The 25,580-nt window shown below is 40.7% G+C and overlaps 1 protein-coding gene across 2 annotated transcripts in view; it reads left to right on the forward strand.

The window, feature by feature from the left end:
* ANO6 (anoctamin 6) overlaps window positions 1–25,304 on the forward strand; it is a 199,499-nt gene extending 174,195 nt beyond the window's left edge. For both annotated transcript variants that reach the window (XM_042946303.1, XM_042946305.1), the window contains 4 exons: window positions 10,975–11,180; window positions 15,393–15,595; window positions 17,070–17,175; window positions 22,420–25,304. In XM_042946303.1, the coding sequence (XP_042802237.1) occupies window positions 10,975–11,180; window positions 15,393–15,595; window positions 17,070–17,175; window positions 22,420–22,626 (722 nt within the window). In that variant the 3' untranslated portion in view covers window positions 22,627–25,304. The remainder of the gene's footprint in view (window positions 1–10,974; window positions 11,181–15,392; window positions 15,596–17,069; window positions 17,176–22,419) is intronic.
* The last annotated feature ends 276 nt before the right edge of the window (window positions 25,305–25,580 follow it).

Raw genomic sequence — 25,580 nt, forward strand, 5'->3', positions numbered from 1 at the left:
CTGTCTGGACCTAATACTCGTAGATATTTATTCAAGTGACCTGAGCTTGTAGTTTCAACACATACATACAACTGCTAGTTGAGTTTACGTTAATATTGCCCCCACCATCCCAGTGAAGTTCTTTTTTTTTTTTTTAGTTTTATTTATTTTTTAAAATTTATACCCAAATTAGTTAGCATATAGTGAAACAATGATTCCATGAGTAGATTCCTTAATTCCCCTTACCCATTTAGCCCATCCCCCCTTCTACAACCCCTCCAGTAACCCTCAGTTTGTTCTCCATATTTATGAGTCTCTTCTGTTTCGTCCCCCTCCCTGTTTTTATATTATTTTTGTTTCCCTTCCCTTATGTTCATCTGTTTTGTCTCTTAAAGCCCTTATATGACTAAAGTCAAATGATTTTTGTCATTCTCTGACTAATTTCACTTTGCATAATACCCTCCAGTTCCATCCACATAGTTGCAAATGGCAAGATTTCATTCTTTTTGATTGCCGAGTAATAGTCCATTGTATATATATACCACATGTTCTTTATCCATTCATCCATCGGTGGATATTTAAGCTCTTTCCATACTTGGGCTATTGTTGATAGTGCTGCTATAAACATGGGGGTGCATGTGTCCCTTTGAAACAGCACACCTGTATCCCTTGGATAAATGCCTGTAGTGCAATTGCTGGGTCGTAGGGTAGTTCTATTTTTAGTTTTTTGAGGAACCTCCATACTGTTTTCCAGAATGGCTGCACCAGCTTGCATTCCCACCAACAATGCAAAAGAGATCCTCTTTCTCCTCATCCTCGCCAACATCTGTTGTTGCCTCAGTTATTCATGGTAGCCATTCTGACAGGTGTGAGGTGGTATCTCATTGTGGTTTTGATTTGTATTTCCCTGATGATGAGTGACGTGGAGCATTTTTTCATGTGTGGGTTGGCCATCTGGATGTCTTCCTTGGAGAAGTGTCTATTCATGTCTTTTGCCCATTTCTTCACTGGATTAAACTAAAAGGCAACTGACAGAATGGGAGAAGATATTTGCAAATGATATATCAGATAAAGTATTAGCTTCCAAAATCTATAAAGAACTTACCAAACTCAACACGGTGAAGTTCTTTATGGCATATGTTTTTTGGGTTTTATTTTTGAGCGAAATTTCTGTTATCTTTAGTGAATTCCCCACCATCCTTTGAGATTATTAAAGTAACCCTGGTCTGTTAACCAAATTGCTTCCCCGGATGTCTGGTCTTAACATCTGAGAATTCAGACACAGGACATAGAGAGATAGTCTGTCAGTCTAAAATCTAGCTTCAAAACCAGAAGATACCATTTTGTACTTACAGCACAGACACCCAGTCTCTTGTGAACTTGGTGAGGCCTTCCTAGGGAGCGGGTGACATAAATGAAATGCAAGAAAATGATGGAGTGGGCCCTGTTTGTCTCTGGCCCTGCCTCCTCTATCCTTGTTAACTTGACCTCACCATCCTCCATCTCCAAGTTAATTTTCAAAGATCTATTCAAACAGTGACCTTCATATGTTATTTTGTCCACCTAATTTACTAGAATTAGTACCAACTCTTCTTTAGCATTTCCTTGTGCCCACCCGTTTTCCTCTTTCTCCAATGCTAACCCCACCTCAGCACCCCACTATACTTCTCCAGGACTCAGGCCTGTGTTCTTCCATTTCCTCATCTCCACTGTTTCCTCCCACTACCTGCATTGGTATTTCCTCATTTTTGCAGGCCTCCTACCTCTTTATTCATTCATCTGATAAACATTTATGGAGCACCTGCTATGCCAAATACTCTTATCAATTGCTGGGGATACCAAGACAAGTAAGACTTGGTGCCTGCCCTTACAGAGCCAAGTGAGGGGTGGTCAGTATTTGGTGGATTGTTAAGAAAGTCAATGCAGATGGGACTTTCTAGAGCACATGAGATTTGAATTGGATTTTGAAGAGTGAATGGAAGTTGTTTCAAGTATGGTAAAGGGAATGGACATTTCATGTAAAGAGGTGGACATTTAACAGTACAAGGACATGAAACAGCTTGGCCAGTTCAAAGTATGGTGAGAACAAAGGATCCATAGGTGGGAATGTCAGGTAAGCAAGGACTGTGTCATAATGGGTCTCATGTGGTCATCCAGGGAACTAGAACTTCTCCTTAATGAACTTATCCTTACCCATGGGAATATTTGTAAGCAAGAGAACTATATAATGTTTATGTTGACAAAGATCAGATCATTCTGGCAGCAGAATGGAAGATATTTTGGTAGGAGAAGGATATTTTGGGAGGCTACACCAGGTAACCCACACAACTAGGTAATCCCCACACCTAAATAGAGGCAGTGGGTATGGGCATAGAGATCAGGGAAACAGATTGGACAAGTGCTGAAGAGATGACTAGTATGGTAGGTGAGGAATAAAATTGGTGAGATAATTTCCAGGAGATTGAATGTGCAGGTAGAATATGAGGAGAGGAGCTGGTGTCAAGGAAATGGTTCAGTGTTGAATATTTCAAGTGTGAGGTGTCGATGGGATGGATCCGTAGAAATGTCCATTAGAAAGTTGGATTCCCCAGGAGCTCAGAGAAGCTGCAGGTAAGACCCTGGGGGTGATTCAGGCATGCCAGACACAGAATTGATGATTAGGCCCTGGGGAAATGGGGCATTTAAAGGGTAAATGGGGAAAGAAATCCACAAAGGAAGAATAGCAGAACAGTTGGAAGAAATGTAGCAGAGAGTTACTCCAACATGGAAAGCTTAGAAGGTGAGAATGTTGCTTAAGAGGAATTTGAACACTGACTAAAAGGAGCATAATGCAAAATAAGCGGGCAGGGTGGGGAGGCAAGAGTTGAAACCACACTTAATTGCTGGCACAGTGGGAAAAGGTAGAAGGAGCACTACAGGTAGCGTTTAAAAGAAATTATGTGCGTGCATGCATGTGTGTGGAAGCACGTGCACGCGTGCACACACACACACCTTCGCTTTTTAAAATTATTCAAGTAAAACAAAAGTCAGGGGGGAAAGCATTCCACTGAGAGGGAAATGTTTGGCCATATCAAAAGCTGCCTAGCAATCAAACAAATAAGGACTGAAAATGTACCCTGGCTTTGAAATCTGCAGCCACTGCATAGTGAGCATAGGGAGGGCCGTGGCAGGATGTAGGGCTTTGAGGAGGGAATAAGCAGAGAAATAGTTGAGGTACTTTTTCAAGAAACTCAAAGTGAAGAAGTAAGCATAGAGCATATTAGCAATATAGGGTCATGGAAAAGTTTTAGGCAAGGATTATTTTTGTTTTTACATTGGGTATTTATTGCCTTGCAGAATCGGTAGGTCTTTTTTGTTCTTCATTTCAAAGCTTACAAAGTTCTTCTCGCTTGAATATCAAAACAGATGATACCATGTTGGTTTTTCTGGTGCATTATTTTTCAGTGAATCCATCTCTCTTTTGATGTCAAAAGGGAGGACTCCATACCAGTTTTTTCCAGTGATGTAGCTGATTGCTCCAACACTTGAATCCACTCATTTGAAGCATCACTTTTTATAATATAGTAAACTCCCATGAATATCTGCATCAATTCTGTTTAATTCATAGTATTAATGCACTAGTTCTAAACTGTTTCAATTCCAGAGCATAATAATATACATTATTAGAATCTCTCAGAGGTAGACCTATTGTATCCTCTTCCAGAATGTCTCTCCTGTCAGTCGAAGCATTCCTTTTCATTATTTTACTTGTGTATATTTCTTGAAAAACTTTAGCATCCTCTTTCAGCTTTAAAAAAAAATACCCATTTGGGATCACTAACTGAATTTGTATTGGAATTCTAAATTATATTTTGCAGAAAAAAATTGATATAAGTCCCCCCATGTTGAGTCTGCCCAATTAAGAAGCATATGGTACATCCTACCATTCATTCATTTATCATTATTTGTTTTTATTTTTTAAGACCATTATCATACCTTATTAACATTTCTCACTAACTTTTTCCTAAATAGTCTATACTTTTGTTGTCATTATAAACAACATCTTTTCTTTTTTTTTTTTTTTTTTTTTTTTTTTAATTTTTATTTATTTTTTTTTTTTATTTTTTTTTTTATTTTTTTTTTTTTATTTTTTTTTTTTATTTTTTAATATATGAAATTTACTGTCAAATTGGTTTCCATACAACACCCAGTGCTCATCCCAAAAGGTGCCCTCCTCAATACCCATCACCCACCCTGCCCTCCCTCCCACCCCCCATCAACCCTCAGTTTGTTCTCAGTTTTTAACAGTCTCTTATGCTTTGGCTCTCTCCCACTCTAACCTCTTTTTTTTTTTTTTTCCTTCCCCTCCCCCATGGGTTTCTGTTATGTTTCTCAGGATCCACATAAGAGTGAAACCATATGGTATCTGTCTTTCTCTGTATGGCTTATTTCACTTAGCATCACACTCTCCAGTTCCATCCATGTTGCTACAAAAGGCCATATTTCATTTTTTCTCATTGCCACGTAGTATTCCATTGTGTATATAAACCACAATTTCTTTATCCATTCATCAGTTGATGGACATTTAGGCTCTTTCCATAATTTGGCTATTGTTGAGAGTGCCGCTATAAACATTGGGGTACAGGTGCCCCTATGCATCAGTACTCCTGTATCCCTTGGATAAATTCCTAGCAGTGCTATTGCTGGGTCATAGGGTAGGTCTATTTTTAATTTTCTGAGGAACCTCCACACTGCTTTCCAGAGCGGCTGCACCAATTTGCATTCCCACCAACAGTGCAAGAGGGTTCCTGTTTCTCCACATCCTCTCCAGCATCTATAGTCTCCTGATTTCTTCATTTTGGCCACTCTGACTGGCGTGAGGTGGTATCTGAGTGTGGTTTTGATTTGTATTTCCCTGATAAGGAGCGACGTTGAACATCTTTTCATGTGCCTGTTGGCCATCCGGATGTCTTCTTTAGAGAAGTGTCTATTCATGTTTTCTGCCCATTTCTTCACTGGGTTATTTGTTTTTCGGGTGTGGAGTTTGATGAGCTCTTTATAGATTTTGGATACTAGCCCTTTGTCCGATGTGTCATTTGCAAATATCTTTTCCCATTCCGTTGGTTGCCTTTTAGTTTTGTTGGTTGTTTCCTTTGCTGTGCAGAAGCTTTTTATCTTCATAAGGTCCCAGTAATTCACTTTTGCTTTTAATTCCCTTGCCTTTGGGGATGTGCCGAGTAAGAGATTGCTACGGCTGAGGTCAGAGAGGTCTTTTCCTGCTTTCTCCTCTAAGGTTTTGATGGTTTCCTGTCTCACATTCAGGTCCTTTATCCATTTTGAGTTTATTTTTGTGAATGGTGTGAGAAAGTGGTCTAGTTTCAACCTTCTGCATGTTGCTGTCCAGTTCTCCCAGCACCATTTGTTAAAGAGACTGTCTTTTTTCCATTGGATGTTCTTTCCTGCTTTGTCAAAGATGAGTTGGCCATACGTTTGTGGGTCTAGTTCTGGGGTTTCTATTCTATTCCATTGGTCTATGTGTCTGTTTTTATGCCAATACCATGCTGTCTTGATGATGACAGCTTTGTAGTAGAGGCTAAAGTCTGGGATTGTGATGCCTCCTGCTTTGGTCTTCTTCTTCAAAATGACTTTGGCTATTCGGGGCCTTTTGTGGTTCCATATGAATTTTAGGATTGCTTGTTCTAGTTTCGAGAAGAATGCTGGTGCAATTTTGATTGGGATTGCATTGAATGTGTAGATAGCTTTGGGTAGTATTGACATTTTGACAATATTTATTCTTCCAATCCATGAGCAGGGAATGTCTTTCCATTTCTTTATATCTTCTTCAATTACCTGCATAAGCTTTCTATAGTTTTCAGCATACAGATCTTTTACATCTTTGGTTAGATTTATTCCTAGGTATTTTATGCTTCTTGGTGCAATTGTGAATGGGATCAGTTTCTTCATTTGTCTTTCTGTTGCTTCATTGTTAGTGTATAAGAATGCAACTGATTTCTGCACATTGATTTTGTATCCTGCAACTTTGCTGAATTCATGTATCAGTTCTAGCAGACTTTTGGTGGAGTCTATCGGATTTTCCATGTATAATATCATGTCATCTGCAAAAAGCGAAAGCTTGACTTCATCTTTGCCAATTTTGATGCCTTTGATTTCCTTTTGTTTTCTGATTGCTGATGCTAGAACTTCCAGCACTATATTAAATAGCAGCGGTGACAGTGGGCATCCCTGTCGTGTTCCTGATCTCAGGGAAAAAGCTCTCAGTTTTTCCCCGTTGAGGATGATGTTAGCTGTGGGCTTTTCATAAATGGCCTTTATGATCTTTAAGTATGTTCCTTCTATCCCGACTTTCTCAAGGGTTTTTATTAAGAAAGGGTGCTGGATTTTGTCAAAGGCCTTTTCTGCATCGATTGACAGGATCATATGGTTCTTCTCTTTTTTTTTGTTAATGTGATGTATCACGTTGATCGATTTGCGAATGTTGAACCAGCCCTGCATCCCAGGAATGAATCCCACTTGATCATGGTGAATAATTCTTTTTATATGCTGTTGAATTCGATTTGCTAGTATCTTATTAAGAATTTTTGCATCCATATTCATCAGGGATATCGGCCTGTAGTTCTCTTTTTTTACTGGGTCTCTGTCTGGTTTAGGAATCAAAGTAATACTGGCTTCATAGAATGAGTCTGGAAGTTTTCCTTCCCTTTCTATTTCTTGGAATAGCTTGAGAAGGATAGGTATTATCTCTGCTTTAAATGTCTGGTAGAACTCCCCTGGGAAGCCATCTGGTCCTGGACTCTTATTTGTTGGGAGATTTTTGATAACCGATTCAATTTCTTCGCTGGTTATGGGTCTGTTCAAGCTTTCTATTTCCTCCTGATTGAGTTTTGGAAGAGTGTGGGTGTTTAGAAATTTGTCCATTTCTTCCAGGTTGTCCAATTTGCTGGCATATAATTTTTCATAGTATTCCCTGATAATTGTTTGTATCTCTGAGGGATTGGTTGTAATCATTCCATTTTCATTCATGATTTTATCTATTTGGGTCATCTCCCTTTTCTTTTTGAGAAGCCTGGCTAGAGGTTTGTCAATTTTGTTTATTTTTTCAAAAAACCAACTCTTGGTTTCGTTGATCTGCTCTACAGTTTTTTTAGATTCTATATTGTTTATTTCTGCTCTGATCTTTATGATTTCTCTTCTTCTGCTGGGTTTAGGCTGCCTTTGCTGTTCTGCTTCTATTTCCTTTAGGTGTGCTGTTAGATTTTGTATTTGGGATTTTTCTTGTTTCTTGACATAGGCCTGGATTGCAATGTATTTTCCTCTCAGGACTGCCTTCGCTGCATCCCAAAGCGTTTGGATTGTTGTATTTTCATTTTCGTTTGTTTCCATATATGTTTTAATTTCTTCTCTAATTGCCTGGTTGACCCACTCATTCGTTAGTAGGGTGTTCTTTAACCTCCATGCTTTTGGAGGTTTTCCAGACTTTTTCCTGTGGTTGATTTCAAGCTTCATAGCATTGTGGTCTGAAAGTATGCATGGTATAATTTCAATTCTTGTAAACTTATGAAGGGCTGTTTTGTGACCCAGTATATGATCTATCTTGGAGAATGTTCCATGTGCACTCGAGAAGAAAGTATATTCTGTTGCTTTGGGATGCAGAGTTCTAAATATATCTGTCAAGTCCATCTGATCCAATGTATCATTCAGGGCCCTTGTTTCTTTATTGACTGTGTGTCTAGATGATCTATCCATTTCTGTAAGTGGGGTGTTAAAGTCCCCTGCAATGACCACATTCTTATCAATAAGGTTGCTTATGTTTATGAGTAATTGTTTTATATATCTGGGGGCTCGGGTATTTGGCGCATAGACATTTATAATAGTTAGCTCTTCCTGGTGGATAGACCCTGTGATTATTATATAATGCCCTTCTTCATCTCTTGTTACAGCCTTTAATTTAAAGTCTAGTTTGTCTGATATAAGTATGGCTACTCCAGCTTTCTTTTGGCTTCCAGGAGCATGATAAATAGTTCTCCATCCCCTCACTCTCAATCTAAAGGTGTCCTCAGGTCTAAAATGAGTCTCTTGTAGACAGCAAATAGATGGGTCTTGTTTTTTTATCCATTCTGATACCCTCTGTCTTTTAGTTGGCGCATTTAATCCATTTACATTCAGTGTTATTATAGAAAGATACGGGTTTAGAGTCATTGTGATGTCTGTATGTTTTATGCTTGTAGTGATGTCTCTGGTACTTTGTCTCACAGGATCCCCCTTAGGATCTCTTGTAGGGCTGGTTTCGTGGTGACAAATTCCTTCAGTTTTTGTTTGTTTGGGAAGACCTTTATCTCTCCTTCTATTCTAAATAACAGACTTGCTGGATAAAGGATTCTCGGCTGCATATTTTTCCTGTTTAGCACACTGTAGATATCGTGCCAAGCCTTTCTGGCCTGCCAAGTTTCAAAGGAGAGATCAGTCACGAGTCTTATAGGTCTCCCTTTATATGTGAGGGCACGTTTATCCCTTGCTGCTTTCAGAATTTTCTCTTTGTCCTTGTATTTTGCCAGTTTCACTATGATATGTCGTGCAGAAGATCGATTCAAGTTACGTCTGAAGGGAGTTCTCTGTGCCTCTTGGATTTCAATGCCTTTTTCCTTCCCCAGTTCAGGGAAGTTCTCAGCTATAATTTGTTCAAGTACCCCTTCAGCACCCTTCCCTCTCTCTTCCTCCTCTGGGATACCAATTATGCGTATATTATTTTTTTTTAGTGTATCACTTAGTTCTCTAATTTTCCCCTCATACTCCTGGATTTTTTTATCTCTCTTTCTTTCAGCTTCCTCTTTCTCCATAACTTTATCTTCTAGTTCACCTATTCTCTCCTCTGCCTCTTCAAGCCGAGCCATCGTGGATTCCATTTTGTTTTGCAATTCGTTTAAAGCGTTTTTCAACTCCTCGTGACTGTTCCTTAGTCCCTCGATCTTTGTGGCAAGAGATTCTCTGCTGTCCAGTATACTGTTTTCAAGCCCAGCGATTAATTTTATGACTATTATTCTAAATTCACTTTCTGTTATATTATTTAAATCCTTTTTGATCAGTTCATTAGCTGTTGTTATTTCCTGGAGATTCTTCTGAGGGGAATTCTTCCGTTTGGTCATTTTGGAGAGTCCCTGGCGTGGTGAGGACCTGCAGTGCACTTCCCCTGTGCTGTGGTGTATAACTGGAGTTAGTGGGTGGGGCCGCAGTCCGACCCGATGTCTGCCCCCAGCCCACTGCTGGGGCCACAGTCAGACTGGTGTGTGCCTTCTCTTCCCCTCTCCTAGGGGTGGGATTCACTGTGGGGTGGCGTGTCCCGTCTGGGCTACTTGCACACTGCCAGGCTTGTGTTGCTGGGGATCTGGCGTATTAGCTGGGGTGGGTGGGCAAGGTGCACGGGGGCTGGAGGGGCAGGCTTAGCTCGCTTCTCCTTAGGTGATCCACTTCAGGAGGAGCCCCTCTTCCGTGGGCCTCTGGTCTGCACTTGACTCCGGAGACTCCCTTCTGCTAATCCTCTGGCGGTTTTCTGTGTTCTTTAGGCAGGTGTAGGTGGAATCTAAGTGATCGGCAGGACGCGCTGTGAGCCCCGCGTCCTCCTACGCCGCCATCTTCCGGAACCCTGTCCAACATCTTTTCTGTTTTGGATTTTTAACTGGGTTGACTGCTTGCATAGTCCTCATTTCTGGCTTCTCTTGAATAATAAGATCAGGCAACATTGGACCCTCATTCCAACATGGCAACTGTATGCAGTCCCTTCCATTTCATTAGGCTATGCACTTGCCAGTTTACCACATTTGACTGCACCCACTCCACACATTTCTATTACTTGCCTGGCCCCTAGCAGGCAGATGAATTCATTTAGGGGTAGGTGATGCATAGACACAGTCAGCAGCATAATACCAAGCATTGGTGTCAACATCTATGATATCATCAACTCCGGTAATTGTTTGTCTTCCCTGAAGACGATGGCTCTTGCCTGGCCTGTGGACCTGCCAGATCTTTCCAGCCCTCTCTGTTCTTCTGCAGCATACCCTGGCTTCTCAGACCAGAAGAACATGCCAGCTCCTTCTACCTACATACCCCTCCACAGTCTTGCCCTTCCTCGCCTGATTGGTCCCTGCCCCTGTTCTGAGCAGTAGCTGTAAAGGGGCTGTAAATCTTCCTGGCATTCACAGCCTTAGTCCCATATCTGTACTCGTTTACTTGAAAGATTTCTTTTAGATCTCTGGCCTTATTTCTAACCTTTACCTCCCTGTGGTACAGCTTGCCCCAATCTCTGCCGCCCATCTATAGCAATGCCACCTAAATTACAAGGAGAAAAGTACTTCTAACCCCTCACTTGGATATTTACTTAATATGACCACATAGATGGCAACCACTTCCAGATAAAAATTCTTGAAGGATTATATTTTGCCTTATTAAGATAATTTTGTCACATTTCTGTGATTTGTAATAATATTACAAATTCTCTGAAGGCATGACAACTTGGCGTTTGCAGACTCAGGGAAGGTCGCTTATTTGCCTATTTGCAGCATATTTCCTCTAACATTCTCTACACATAGCCTTCCCAAAAGTACATTTCTTATTTCTTTTGAACTTGTTAGATACTTCCACAATACTCCTTTTCTTTTTTTAACCCAAAATCATGAATCATCTTCCAACATTGTTATTTCAACAGAGAATGAGTAACATACTGAGAGTGTCCCAACTTTAATACCAGCAAATAACTTGAGTTGATTAAAGATTTTAGGTCTATTATTCCTGTTAAGTGTATACATGTGATAGAAACTGGTTATAATTAGTCTTCTTTCCAGAGATTTCATATTTGTCTTTTGTTGAACATTGTTATTACCATGGATGTCTTTTCTCTTTGGGATTTAGTTTGTTTGCCTTTTTCTTTCTTTGTAAGAGTAAAGGAAAATACGTTGTCCTTCCATCCATCCACCACTCCATGATGTGTGTCCATTCCATTGACAGTTATTCAGTTTGGGTTCGTCACCTTATTTGTGGCCTCTTTTCCACTGGCCCCCCTGTTGGCTCTGGTGAACAATATATTGGAAATAAGAGTGGACGCATGGAAAATGACTACCCAGTATAGACGCATGGTTCCAGAAAAAGCCCAAGGCATCGGAGCCTGGCAGCCCATCATGCAAGGAATAGCGATTCTGGCTGTGGTGACCAATGTGAGTAAACATAGGCTTCGCAGGGTAAAGACCTTGAAAAGTCCAAAATGCATTAGTGTTGCTACCTAAAGAATCAAATGTTTGATATTTTTTTCTAATGGGAGGGAGATGCCGGTACTATCATCTGTATAAAAACAGTTGTTATAACTGTAATTGTTATTATTTTTTTAATGTTTTTAAGTGTTTGTAATTATTTATTAATGATTTACAAAGTCAAGAGCTCTTACAGAGGCAGTTGCTAAGAGTGACCATGATACTATCATTGCTCATTTGCTAACGTTTTTATTTAACAGGAACATAGTAATAGTAATAACAGTAAGTACCAACTAATCCTGATGCGACTATAAAAAGAGCTATACAATAGTGCTGTTGTAATAGACATCTGCCCACTTACAGTGTTTACTGCCCACAAATAAGAACTATCCTTCTACCATATTTTACTATATATTCCAAACTATCAATTTAAAATATTGACTATTTGATGATGAGGTATGTTCACGCACTTTGTGTGTTCCAATCATGTCTCCTAGGGTTCTTCAAGGGGGGGGGGGGGGGCTTTAGGGTGGATCCCATCTCTCCTCCCCACCCCGTCTGTCCCCTTGGCCTTTGCTGGCCACCCTCTAGTCCTTAGCTAAGCAGCCTCATACCCTGCATGTGTCCCAGCTCTGAGGGAACAGAACAACCTGTATAGATTTTGGACCAATCTGAACAGTCTCTCTTTGCCCACCCCGCACCCCCCCCCCCCCCCCCCCCCTTTTTTTGAAAACACAGGCCAGCAGGGAGTTTTCAGGGAGAACAATTTCCATGCCAGCCCAGCAGGGGAATGAGCACTTTCCTTAGAAATATGCTTACAATTAGGGCTATTTCCTCCCTTATTTCACTACCCATTTTACTCCTGGGTCACTGACAATTCCCAAAAGATGATATCCCAGTTTTCATTTCTTAGTTAAGCCACACTTGCCCTGAGTCCCCAGTCTTTTCCCACAAGCACCTGTAGAAACAGAACAGAACTCAGTGCCTGTGGGTCAGTCTTCTGGATGAGGGAACATTCTGGATGAGGGAACATTTCAGTCACAGGCCAGACTCTCAGTCCACCTGTCAGTATTGTAGCTTCCCAGCTGCATGACCTTGGGCCAGGCCTTAACACTTCAGAGCTTCATTTTATTGTTTGTAAATTGAATAATTCCCTATCGCATATTTTAAGAATATTATATACCATAAAGGATGACCAAGGACTTCAGTGAGTTAATGCATGGAATACACAGAGCCTGGTCCTCATGGAATGTTAGCTGCTGCTGTTTTATCATCATTATCCATCATCAGTAATAGTGACTCTGTGTAGACTTCCAACAGGTGTCTAAACTAAAGGCACAAGAATTTTACAATTCTTGTGGTTACAGTTTTACACAACAAAGCAAGTTATCTGGAACCCAGCTGTCACCACCCGTCAAGAACTCTCAGTTTATCTGAATTGTATGTTATCCCTACTTTTTGGAGAAAGTTACAAATTGTACACACACACACACACACAAAACAACTGCTAGGTTGTATCATTTTCTATTCACCCAAGTAACCCACACCTTCAACGTCCACTGTGTTACAATCATGAAAGAATTAATCTGTCACATTAAATATGCTATAGAACACTAAGCAAGGCAGGAACGTGGAATTGTGTACATTAGGAAAATTTTAGCAACAAGGTTTGAAACTAAAAGCATTTTTGTTTGACCTTCAGCTAGCCAGAAAATTCAAATGACTCTTACTGCCCAGTCCTCAGCACTCTGGTTTGCTTGTGTCAGGCACCTTTTCCTAGTATCCCCAGGATGGCTCCACTCCATTAGCACAGATGGGGTACTGGCTGTGTTTCTAGGTCTACTCTGTGTGGATGTGTCTGTGTATACACACACAGGCACATGCGTGCTTGCTAATTGGTGCTGCTGGTTCTTATCCAGTAGTTGTTTCTTCTTACAACTTAGGCATCGTTTCCTTGTACCGTAGGAAAACTGCTTTTTAGATCATTGATTGAATGGTGGACAATCCTTTTCTTTCCCATATTATTAGGATTTGTTACAGCTTCCAAGATGCAGGTTCTGTGTATGTTTGTATATATGCCTTTAAGAATGAAACATGTAAATTATCCCCTCACACTCCTAATATGTGCCTGCAAAATGTACTGGGCACTCAAGTGCTAACTTTCTATAATAGGGGAGCTTTTAACTGTAGGAAGAAGAGAATAGCCACCAGGGATGAGAATGGACATCGAATCATTCATTTTAAAGCTGCTAGTCCCCAGCAAAGAAGCTGAATTGACACGGTCATATCAGGCCACAATATCTGCCGTTGAAGACCAATTTTAATTTAGTTTGATATAAATGGAAAATTGTGTTCAGAACAGCATAGGAAATGAAGCACACTGCATTTATTTGTACTCTTGCAGCGTGTCTCAAAGCAGCTCAATTCAGGAGGAAAAATATCTTGTCAGAAGACAAGAGAATTATCTTCCTTGTTGGAATTTTTGCAGCTTCCTGGAGCACATCTGCAGGTGATTCTGTAAAAAGCTATAGTTAAATGATAACAGGAAATTTTAAACTATTCAAATCTGGTAAAGTAAAATATTCTTGCCTTACCCCCTCCCCCCTCCACCAGCCACAAGCAGACACGCACACTTGGGAGGAAATGACAAAGCTGGTCTACTAGTGGGGGTCATTTTGCAATAGAAAAGCCCCTTAGTTGTTTTTCTTGCTCTGACTGAGACCTTGTTTGTTGGCTTGTGGTCTCTCTGCATCTAAACCACATGTTCAGATGAATAGTATTAAAAATCACGTTGTGCCAAAAACCTGTCTTTCTGCCTCAATAAATCACTGAATCATTTAACTTTGTTTATTCACATAGAATATGGATTTAAGTATATCCCTTACTTGCTCCTTCCTTCAAGCCAGTTTTACACATTGGAGACTTTAAAGCCCAAATTAAAGAATTTTAGAGAAAATTCATTAATTTGTAATTCATAATAGCTTTGCATCCTAATAGAGGTCTGCCTGACACAGGCCCACGTTTAAAATTGACCTATATTTATGCCTTTAATTTGAGAACATAACTATGATAATGTTCGTAACTTTGTCCAGTTAGCCTTTTTGAAGCTTAGAAGCTTAGACACTAGATCTTATAAAATAGGCATACATTTGACTATATGAATGAAATAACTCCAATATACTTTCTTGCTTCCTACGTTTTAAAGTTAACTTAAAAAATTCTTGTTTTCTAATGAAGCAACATACATAAGTATATACTGAGAGTTTAAAATCAGACTATGGGTTGACTTGTATAAATAAGTCAAGATACTCTAGGGGAAAAAGTATGAATTTGAAGACCATTATTAGATCAAGGAAATATATTTTATTCAATTTATATTCTATTTTTAAGAGTCAAGGGATTTAAAAGATCAGTTTTATTTCAATTATAAATTCTACAAAGGAATTGTATAAGGCCAAATTATTATAATATTGACCCTAATATTACTTCTACAAAACGGTCTTCTAAATCATAAAAGAGAGCTGAAAATTATATCTAGTAGAGTTCCAAGATTGATTGAATTGTATAATATTCTAATTTATGAAAATCTAATTTATATATAATATATGCAAGCAACTCGAGTTATCCAGGATATGATGGTCTACAATTATTCTTGCTGTACTTAAGAAACAGGCAACTTGGGGCACCTGGGTGGCTCAGTCGGTTAAGTGGCCGACTTCGGCTCAGGTCATGATCTCACAGTCCAGTCCGTGAGTTTGAGCCCACGTCGGGCTCTGTGCTGACAGCTCAGAGCCTGGAGCCTGTTTCTGATTCTGTGTCTCCCTCTCTCTGACCCTCCCCCGTTCATGCTCTGTCTCTCTCTGTCTCAAAAATAAATAAACGTTAAAAAAAAAAAAAAAAAGAAACAGGCAACTTGCCAGCTTTTGCTTTCCAATTGTAGGTGGACTTCTGGACAGCCCTTATTTGAACTGAAGACAAGAGGAAGTAACTATTCTTTAAAGCAGCTGCTCAAAGACTTTAGGACATTCACTATCTATGTCCATTAGGAAAGAATTAAAGTTTCTGAATCTTTCAGTTTTAAAAAAATCAACTGATGAAACTATAATTCTGGCACATTTGTTAACCCTAGCTATAAAGGCTCTAAATTAATGTCCCCTTACTGTTTTCCTCCCAATATAGGCCATGATCATCGCTTTCACATCAGACATGATCCCCCGCCTGGTGTATTACTGGTCCTTCTCCGTCCCTCCCTATGGGGACCACACCCACTACACCATGGAGGGATACATCAACAACACTCTTTCCTACTTCAACATCGCAGACTTCAAAAACAGAAGCAAAGGAAATCCATATTCTGGGCTTGAAAAACATACCACATGCAGGCAAGTTCTGCTGACGTGTTTAAAAATGCACTTCATCTTTTAAAGGACTTTTATTGTAATGTAATTCTAAATAAAATTGCTGGAGACATTTTTTCCTAGCTTTCTTTTCAGCCAAACTTAAAAGATCTAAAAGTTAATACAGAGGTCAGAACTTTCTAATGAAACAATAAAACATGATATAAAGATGAGGGTTTCAAATGATTACAGGGATACTGATCCAAGAGAAAAGTTTTGTTTGTATCTTAGAAATGAAGAAATGCAAGGAGTTCCAAAAAACAAGTTCATTCAGTTGGTATGACGAATCTGTTATCCAAGCACAACCTGATGTATTTAGTGATGACAAACTATCACTCTCACTTCAAGAGATACAAAAATGAGAAATGTAAATACCTCAGCCTAGCCCAGAAGTATTCTCTGAAAGTATTCCAGAGCTCTCTGCATTGATTGTAATGGCCTTAAGGTCAACTGTAGTCAGTAGATGTCAAGTAAATCACTAATTGATAGTTTGTTCACTATAGGTCATAGAGTTTGTTTTTTAAAATCCTTTAAAAAAAATTTTTTTAATGTTTATTTTTTGAGAGAGGGGCAGAAAGAGGGAGACAGAATCTGAAGCAGGCTCCAGACTCTGAGCTGTCAGCACAGAGCCTGACATGGGGGGCTTGAACTCACGGACTGTGAGATCATGACCTGAACCAGTCAGAAGCTTAACCGACTGAGCCACCCAGGTGCCCCAAGAGTTTGTTTTTTAAATCATAGTCTTAACCCAGAAGAGGCTCTAAATACTCATTTAGCTCAACTCCTCAAACCCTTTTCTGGTTCAAATTCTCAGCAACACAACCAAGAAACCAGAAAAAAGCCCCGAATAAGTGTTTCAAATTTACACACTGTAGAGCCTCTTGAGAATCCCACATCGAATCTGCTTACTTTTACTTGACATAATTCTAAACAGTTGTTAGACTCTTCTAGGTCAAATAGATTACAGGTAGGAAATTTGAGATGTGCTACCTGAGGGAAGACACCAACAGCAGTAGCACATGACGTCTCATAAGGACAAGAGTTTGAAAAGTGTAACAAGCAGATGGGTGCTACTCTTTACAGAGAGAGATCGCGTGTGGCTGAGTGAAGCCTGAGGATACGTTATATAAATAAATTTATAAACCTGTTTCTGAAAATACGCTGAATCGTTTTAGTTATACTCTTTTGAGAAAGCAAGGATGAAACTGGCAAAAAAAATGTTAACACTTTTGTTTGTTTTCACATAGATGGAATACATCATTACCATCTTCTGTTAAGTGAAGTATTACGGGAGTAGTTATTTCAGGATTTTGTCAGCAAATTAAACTCTGAGAAAATTTATATGATGTCCAACTTAAAAGAGCATTGTATTAAATATGACCTCTTTTGAAATGGGCCCTTGCTTACAGTAGTTGGTCAAGAAGAATTATCTCCTTATATCCTTCCATTTTGTTTCCAGGTATCGTGATTTCCGGTACCCACCTGGACACCCACAAGAGTATAAACACAACATCTATTACTGGCACGTGATTGCAGCCAAGTTGGCTTTTATCATTGTCATGGAGGTAGGAGATGTCTACTTTGAAATAGTTGATAAGGTAGTATATTTGCAGACCTTTTGTTAGAATTCAGTGTCGCCAACTCTGACTTCAAATACATTCTTATCTCTTGTTAATAATTAGTTTAGGACATGCATTAATCAAATTTAACATGAGAATGCCCATAATGCTCTAATAAAATGAAATTGGCTGCTTGAAAAGGTGAGCGCATGTTTGCTAAGGGGATTCAGTCCCTCTCAATTCAGTATTGAGTGCCTTTTTTTTTTTTTTTTTTTTTAATTTGTGGCACAGGGGCTGCATGATGGACTGTGAAGGGTCTTATTTAAGACTACTAAGATGTGATCTCTGCTCTCGAGAAACTTTCTCAGGGCACATCACATTATGGCAGCAGTGTGAGTGCTACAGCTCCAGAGAACACATTTATGTTCTAGACAGGAGAAAGAAAGGTGAGGCTAGCTGTATCTGTTCCTTTGCATCAGCAAAGAAAATGCTTTTCCAGAAGCCTTCAGAGCAGACTTCCACCTGTATCACACTGGCAATAACTAGAGCTCACGGTTCCTCCCAGCAGCAAAGTAGGCTGGGGCAGGAGGTATTTGGTTTGCTCTGAACAAAATGAGAATCTGTTAGCAAGAAAAAAGTGTGAGATAGGCTGCCTGCCTGGCTTTGACAATTTTTCTAGTATTGTTTGGTAGCTATTAAACAAACATCAACAGAAGAAGAAACAATTCATCATTAGCTCACCAGCATCAGTGGTTTCCTGTAGTATCTGCTATATCAGCAAGAATCACTAGTTTATATTTAAATATGGAGTTGCCGAAGTATTTACACTGCTGCTTCTGATATCAGGTTTGACTAGATACCGTGAGGGGCCATTTCACTACAAGACATTTAGAATAAGCTTAAATCTCCCAGAAGGGGGAGAGCAGGGAGGACAAGGAACAGGAAGAAGGACAGAACTTCGAGGAGGGGCCGTGGTGTGGCTCCGGGCAAGAGCCATTACATGATGTCGCCATGTGGGAGGGCCCCCAGCTGGACACACGCCGCCAGGGAGTGTGGGAGCGAGCGAGGGTGCAGGTGGACTCAGAGTCCCTGGACGAGGAGGACCGCTGAGCCCTAGCAGCCAGGCCCACCCGTCACACGTAGATACCCAGGCCTGCCTCCACCCCCACTGGCCACCCGTGGAGCAGAGACCTGTTGGGGAAGCACTGTGCTTCCCCTTTGTGTCTGTCCCCTGGGCTGTTATTCTGTCTAACTCCTGTGATTTCCAGCTAATAATGAAATGAGTATAAAGGGTTTTTTTAATGAGAAAAGAAAATGTCCTTTGCATTTTTGAACTCACTGGAAGGAAGGAGAATCCACAAAGAGGAGGGGGAAAGGTGTGGTGGTCAAAATAGAACAAGTGCAGTTATCAGTGATGCCATCTACAGGCTCAGGAGACCCAGCAGTGGGTCAGAAGTGAGGTGGACCAGCTGAGCTAGAGACTCTTGGATTCATCCAGGGGCCCCCAAAGTGCTCAATTTGCCTCACCGTAGAAGGAAATGTGTATATTCTCCGCAGAAAAAAGTGTCCTCAATTTAGACCACAGTTTTTTCTCAGATTGAAATAATCAAATATGAACTTCCAAAGATCAACAATAACCAGGGGAAATAAGAAAAACCAGGAGTGAGATTCAGCCAAAAAAAGAAAAGCAACTAATTTGGACCCTCAATAACTTCAAGAGTATCTGTTATCAGATAAGGAATGACCACGTTTAAACAAAGAAATGAGAGATTCAAAAATGAGCAAACAGTAAGAAACTAAAAAAGTACTAGGCAATTTTGAGAAACAGAAGTTTGAAAACAGAATGAATTGGGAGATAGGTCTGAAAAAAATTATTCCCAACACCTCACAGGGAGAGAGGAAAGTGGAAAATACAGAAAAGAGATTAAGCAATTTTCAAAAGATTCACAGAAGAAAAAAACAATGGATCATAGAGGAGAGGCAGTTTGAAGAGTTAATGGCTCAAATTCTTCCCAAATAAATGGTGTCTGTTCACAGAGCAGAAAGCACAACAGACATCAAGAAGAATACAGAAATCCGTGCTTCCACAGATTGGGACAGAAGTGCAGCTCACCAAAGATAAGATCGTAAAAGTGCCCAGAGAACAAGGACAGATGACTGATCAGGAAAATTATAATTGGAGTGAGAGTAGACTGTAACAGCAACACAGAGGTGAGAAGAGAGTAGTCGAATCTCTTCAAAATGCTAAAGAAGATAACTGTAAACCTAGAATTATAGCAAAACTCTGAGTTACTGAAAAATCTTTCCATAACGAAAACACTAGGCCATATGGTTTTATAGGAGAGCAATACCATACTTCCTAGAACAGATCGTTTTCGTTTCCTCCAGAGATTAGAAAGCGGAAACACTCTCCAACTCCTTATACATCTTAAAATCAGACAGGAGAAAGCGAAAGGGAAATTCTAAACCAGTCTCACTCATTACATAGATGGAAAGATCTTCCTAAAATGCGCCAATTGAATCTAGCAATATACTTTTTTTAAGTTTATTTATTTTGAGAGCGAGTGAGAGAGAGCATGCGTGCAAGCAGGGGGAAAGGCAGAGAATCTAAAGCAGCCTCTGTGCTGCCAGCACAGAGCTTGATGCAGGGCTCAATCCCACAAACCATGAAACCATGTCCTGAGCCAAGGTCAAGAGTCGGACACCTAACTGACTGAGCCACACAGGTGCCCCAGAATCTAGCAATCTACTTCTTAAAGATGACATCAGACCACATTGGTTTATCCCAGAAATATCAGGGTGACATAACATAGAAAATCCACCTATCTATAAATATTACCTACCTCAGAAATAGATAGAAAATAAAAACCTCTCTTTCCCACAATATCGTTTGTCTCTTCACTGTATAATTTCCATAATTGAGACACACTAGTACCTCTCATCTCGAATATTCTCCACCCTCATATTACCTAGTGTATCAAAGCATTTGACACAGAAACTGATCATTCTCTCCTCCTTGAAGTTACTATTACTCCTCACTTGGCTCCCAGGAAAACACTTTTTTTTTTTTTGCCTTTTCTCTTACCTTAAGTCCCTTCTTAATTGCATTGCTAGTCCCTTCCTTCTCTTAGTGATCCTGGGGCTCATTCCTTGGTTGTCATCTTTTCTCTCTCCTCACAGCCTTGATGATCTCATGCAGTCCGTTGGCTTTAAATGCCATCTATATGCCAGTGACTCACAATATATGTATATAGATATATAGATATCTCTGAAACACCTCTCTCCTGAACTCAACCCATGAATCCAAATGCCCACTTGACCTTTCTGCTTGGATATCTAACACATAAATCTACTGCCCCAAGTGCCCATATTTTCTTAAATTCAGTTGGAATGTTCTGTCTGTCCTGCCCTAAATGTTCTGTCCACAGTGAGTCTGCCCCCTCTCAGTCATGGCAGTTCCATGTCACTGCTTGCTCAGGGTAGAATTCTTGGGAGTCCCCCCACTTACTCCACATACAGTCCTGTTGGCTTTGCCTTTGAAAGTACATCACAGATCTGAACACTTCTTACCAACTCTGCTGCTACCACCAGGTTGGTAATTAGGCCATTTTTTGGCCTGACTTAGGGCCGCAGTCTGCTAACTGGGCTCCCTACTGCCTTCATAGGTCACTGAGTAAAAGCCAAAGTCCTCACTGTGATACGCAAGGCCTCACACAGTCTAGCCATGCTCTGTTATCACTCTCAAGTCACCTTTCCTCACCCGCTCCACTCCTGCCTTGCCATTACTTGAAATATAGCCTGTAGGCTTTTGTCACATAGACTCTGCACTGGCTGTTCCCTCTGCTTCGAATCTCTTTCCTCTTGATTTCTGCATGGCTGTTTCCCTCACCTCCTTAAAGTCTTTGCTCATTGAGGCATATCCAGACTGATCTGTATGAAACCTGTATGAAATTTGCCTCCCATATAACACAGAAACTCTTACCACTTTAACACCATGTACAACTTACTTATGTTTAACTCTGTTTATTGTATCTTATCTATCTCCTTGCTGGGTCAGAGATTTGTGAGTACTGAACAAATAAAAAAGTCTTCAACGTCATTAGTCATCAGGGAAATGTAAAGTAAGACCAAAGTGAAAGTCCATTTTATAATCTCTGTGTTGGTTTAAAAAAAAAAAAATTGATGACAACAAGTGCTGTCAAGAATATAAAGCAAGGGGCGCCTGGGTAGCTCAGTCGGTTAAGCATCTGACTTGGGCTTAGGTCATGATCTCACAGTTCATGAGTTCGAGTCCTGCATTGGGCTCTGTGCTGACAGCTCGGAGCCTGGAGCCTGCTTCAGATTCTGTGTCTCCCTCTTTCTGTCTGCCCCTCTCCTGCTCGTGTTCTGTCTCTCTCAAAAATAAACATTTTTTAAAACTTAAAAAAAGAGAGAGCAAATGAAACTATCACACACTGCTGGTGGGTGTGGAAGCTGGTTTAACTGGTTTGGAAAATACTTTGGTACCATCTTGGAAATTTAAACATTCATGTAACCTAGAGTCTTGGCACTTCTACTCCTAGGTCATGCCCTTGAGAAACTCTCACAGATATCCTCCAGAATCCAAGTGCACAAACATTCCCAACATCATTTCTCTAATACAAACACTAGAAACAAGCGCAATACGTTTTGATGGGGGAATGGATAAATTATAGCGTATGCAAACAAGAGAATATTAACCAGAACTGGTAATGAATGGACTACAGTTAATGTACAATAACACTGATGAATCTTAGAAACTAGTTTTAAACGAAAAAACAATTTTCCAAAGACTGCCATACTTTTTTATAAAGCTCAAACAAGACTAAACAATATATTCCTGTGGGATATATACATATTTGTTAAGCTCGTTCTCAAAAATAAGATGATACAGATATACTCACACATAGGGTAGTGTTAACCTTTGGGGAAGAGCTCCCGGAATGAGCTAGGAAACGAACGTCTCCAAAAATACTACAGCATCGGCAGTGTCATGGTGAGTGTCAGAGACATTAGACACGTTATCTTCTACATATCAAATAGTATTCTTGCAATTTTTAAAGTAACAATGGAGCTCGTGGGTGGAGGCACATTGCGCGGGAGAGATTGGATATGTCTGTAGATATGCCCAGCCCCGTGTCCAGATCCGCTGCCAGATGACCTGCAAGGGAAGGAACTCTGGGTTCCCCTCCATTTCGTTGCAGCTGACCTTTTTCTTCTTCTCTCCCACAGCACATCATCTACTCTGTGAAATTTTTTATCTCCTATGCAATTCCAGATGTATCCAAAAGCACGAAGAGCAAGATCAAGAGAGAAAAATACCTAACGCAAAAGCTTCTTCACGAAAATCACCTCAAAGATGTGACAAAAAATATGGGGGTCATAGCTGAGAGGATGGTGGAAGTGGTAGATAACAATTTACGACCCAAATTAGAATAAGAGCTTTATGTTCTGAGAAGCACTTTACAGAATTTAACTCCGTCAAAATATATTATGAATCACTAATGAGGATGTCTGAGTGAAAACACTTTGGCAAATAGGAGTCTTAGCTATTGCCATTTTCATATAGATTATTTTTCGGTTTCAGCCAGCCACGCAGGAACTGGAAAGTGCGAAGCTTAGATCAAGAAGTGCATAAAACTAATCACCTGGAAAACCAGAAATGTTACCCTTTTTTGATAAATTTGAATTTCAGTAACACAGAAAAAGTCTCTTCGTGTGCTTAAAAACTACCCCTTCTGAAGCAGAATGGATTTCTGTCCCTCCGTCTGATTATTTTCATTTCTTTCTGTTCTCAAGCACATGGTCCCCTTTAAGGCAGTGTTTCATTTCTTCACTTAGCCAAATCTGTGCCAGAGTTCTCTTTCCCTTACAGTACTTTTGTTAAAGATGAGACATGCTTCCCTTTGTGTGATTAAAAATAGCTAACTCAGAATTTCAGTTTGAATGCCATATTAAGTGGCAGATAGACTCAAGAATTCACAATATGTCGGTGTGTTAGCACATCCCTACAGAAAACGAAACCTCACTTAGTAAGAGGGAATAGTTTCCGTCTCCAATTTGGCCTATCTTTTCATCTCAAAGAAACACACTTAATGGATCGGAATAAAGATAGCAAGGTTCTGAAGTGTATTTGTGCTAATCCGCAGTGACACTTTTTATCTTCCAGGAGCACTCTTAGAACATTCTGTGCCTAATCAGTGTTGACTGCTTTGCAGATCTCAAGGGAGTCAGATGACAAAAGTAGGGAAAGTTATAGATTCAAATAGAATTGTAACTCCTATTGACCAGAATAATTAATGTACCTCTTCTAAAGATACGTAGTTTCTTAAAATTACATTTTTATCAACATAATGGTCCGGAAGGACAAGGCCATCCGTTTGCCACCAGTTTCCTTTTATGCATTAGATCCAGGAGGTGCAGCATCACAGATCACAGGCATCGCCAGGAACCGCTCACTGTGCAGCCACTGTGACATGAGGGTGCTGTGCACACGCGCTTAAGAGTACAACCGGTGCCCTAATTGTGAGGCGCTCAGGGTTCCCTGCGTGGGGAGCGCCTTTTCCACAAGGATTCCGGGTATCCAAGTGATGAGCATACCAAAGCATGTGCCATGGTGAAGGTGGTTCCCTGCAGCCTCCATTCCCTTGTTCCCAGCCCAGTAACTTGTCTGTAACTGCACGCACCAGGGGAGTGGCGGGCAGAGGAGAGAGGCAGGGATAGACCCGCATCACTCCCAATCCAGAAGAGACACTCTGGTGTTGATTTGAGCTTCCAGCCTCCCTCAGGCTGCGGTTTGGTCACAACCCCTTCCCTGAACTGCACGTAACTTCCCGCTGAATGCCTGCACCACGCACATGTTGCCTTCAGGTGGTTCAACTCGGCAGTCTTTACTGTGCTTTACTGCCTTTCAGGTGCAAGGCCCTCTGGTAGGCTCCGGACAAGACACGGGGCCTCACCGCTCACCCTTGACTGGTAACGGGGGAGTGCCGGGGGTAAGAGAGGGTGGCTGGCACTGGGTTCTTACCGGGTGGACTGCCACCCACTGGGGTGCTGCTACATGCCCAAGTGCCATAGGAGCCGAGCCACTCAATCCCAGCAGCAGAGGAAACCTGTTGCAGCGAGCAGATTTAGAGGCTCGATATAATAGAGCTGCTTAACTCAAGGCCACGATTCTAAGTGCCTGCCATGAATGTTCAAACAGACCCAGAAACCAAAATCACTATTTATGTAGGATTCATCAAAGCAGTATCCTGAACTTTTGCGTTGTCCCAATGGACAAGGGACAACATTTCACTAACTTTCTTGATCACGTTAACAATGTGAACGAGTGCTCACAACAGGCCGCACGCGCTCTGACTGCACAGGGAGTGAGAAAGGAGTTTCGTCCCGGCTTCTCGTCCTTCCCAGACTGGGTGCAGCTGTTCCTTTCCCTGCTCACCTGTGACGCCGCTCCCGGAGTGGCGTCACTTCTGCCCCTCGTACCTCAGCTCTTTGAAGCGCAGGACTATCTCCTCATGTTGGATTTGCCAACTACTCACTGTTTATGGGAGCGTAGAGAAGGAAATGTTTTTTTGCCTTATCTCCTTGTATATAAACTAGAACTTTAAAAAGTGTGCATGTGTGTTTTTCATAAACCATCTTTCGTAAATTGCCTTCATAGTTTAAAATGTGCTTTTGTGGACAGGAGGGGGAAAAACTCTACATTTTTAAAGGCAGAAAATACGTGTGACACTGCCAATAGTCCCCTAAGCAGCGAGGTAGTGGGGATCCGGGGTCACCTGTGACACCACAGTGTTAATGGAACTCTAGTGCTGACTTGTCAGTGTGAAGACAAATGTGGGACTGTGTCTGCAGGCAGTCACTGGGCTGGATCTGTAAATGTAAGCAGCAGCACCCCAAGAAAAAGGGGGTGTGCGACAGTGCCCCTGTGAAAGGAATACCTAGCCCTAGACCTGCCCAGTGTTAACCACTAGAGAACGTTTCATTTTATATCCTTTTGTAATGCCTGTGAATTTTAACATTGAAGCATTAGACCAAAATACTCAGGAGATTTTCCTTTAAATATCCCTCAAATATTTTAGATGTGTCAATAGAAAGGGAAAGCTATCGTTTTTGTTTGAAAACTAAGCAAGGCCATCTTGTAAACTGTCACCAAATGCCTTCCCTTGTAATTATCCGTGGGTGCATCTTGGATTTCAGAAAACATTAATTCACTGGGGGGGGGGGGGGGGGGGGGATGGGCAGAATGTGCTCTGTTATTGAAACACTGCTTGTACCATTTTCTCATTGTGCCTATTATATGTTAAGATGTTTGAAAACTTAAAATGTATGAGCAGCTTAACGAAAGAACTGAAATATACATGATGCTTTCATACACTGTGGCATAAGAT

This window comes from Panthera leo, chromosome B4 (assembly GCF_018350215.1).
Source record: "Panthera leo isolate Ple1 chromosome B4, P.leo_Ple1_pat1.1, whole genome shotgun sequence".
Classification (NCBI taxonomy): Eukaryota; Metazoa; Chordata; class Mammalia; order Carnivora; family Felidae; genus Panthera; species Panthera leo.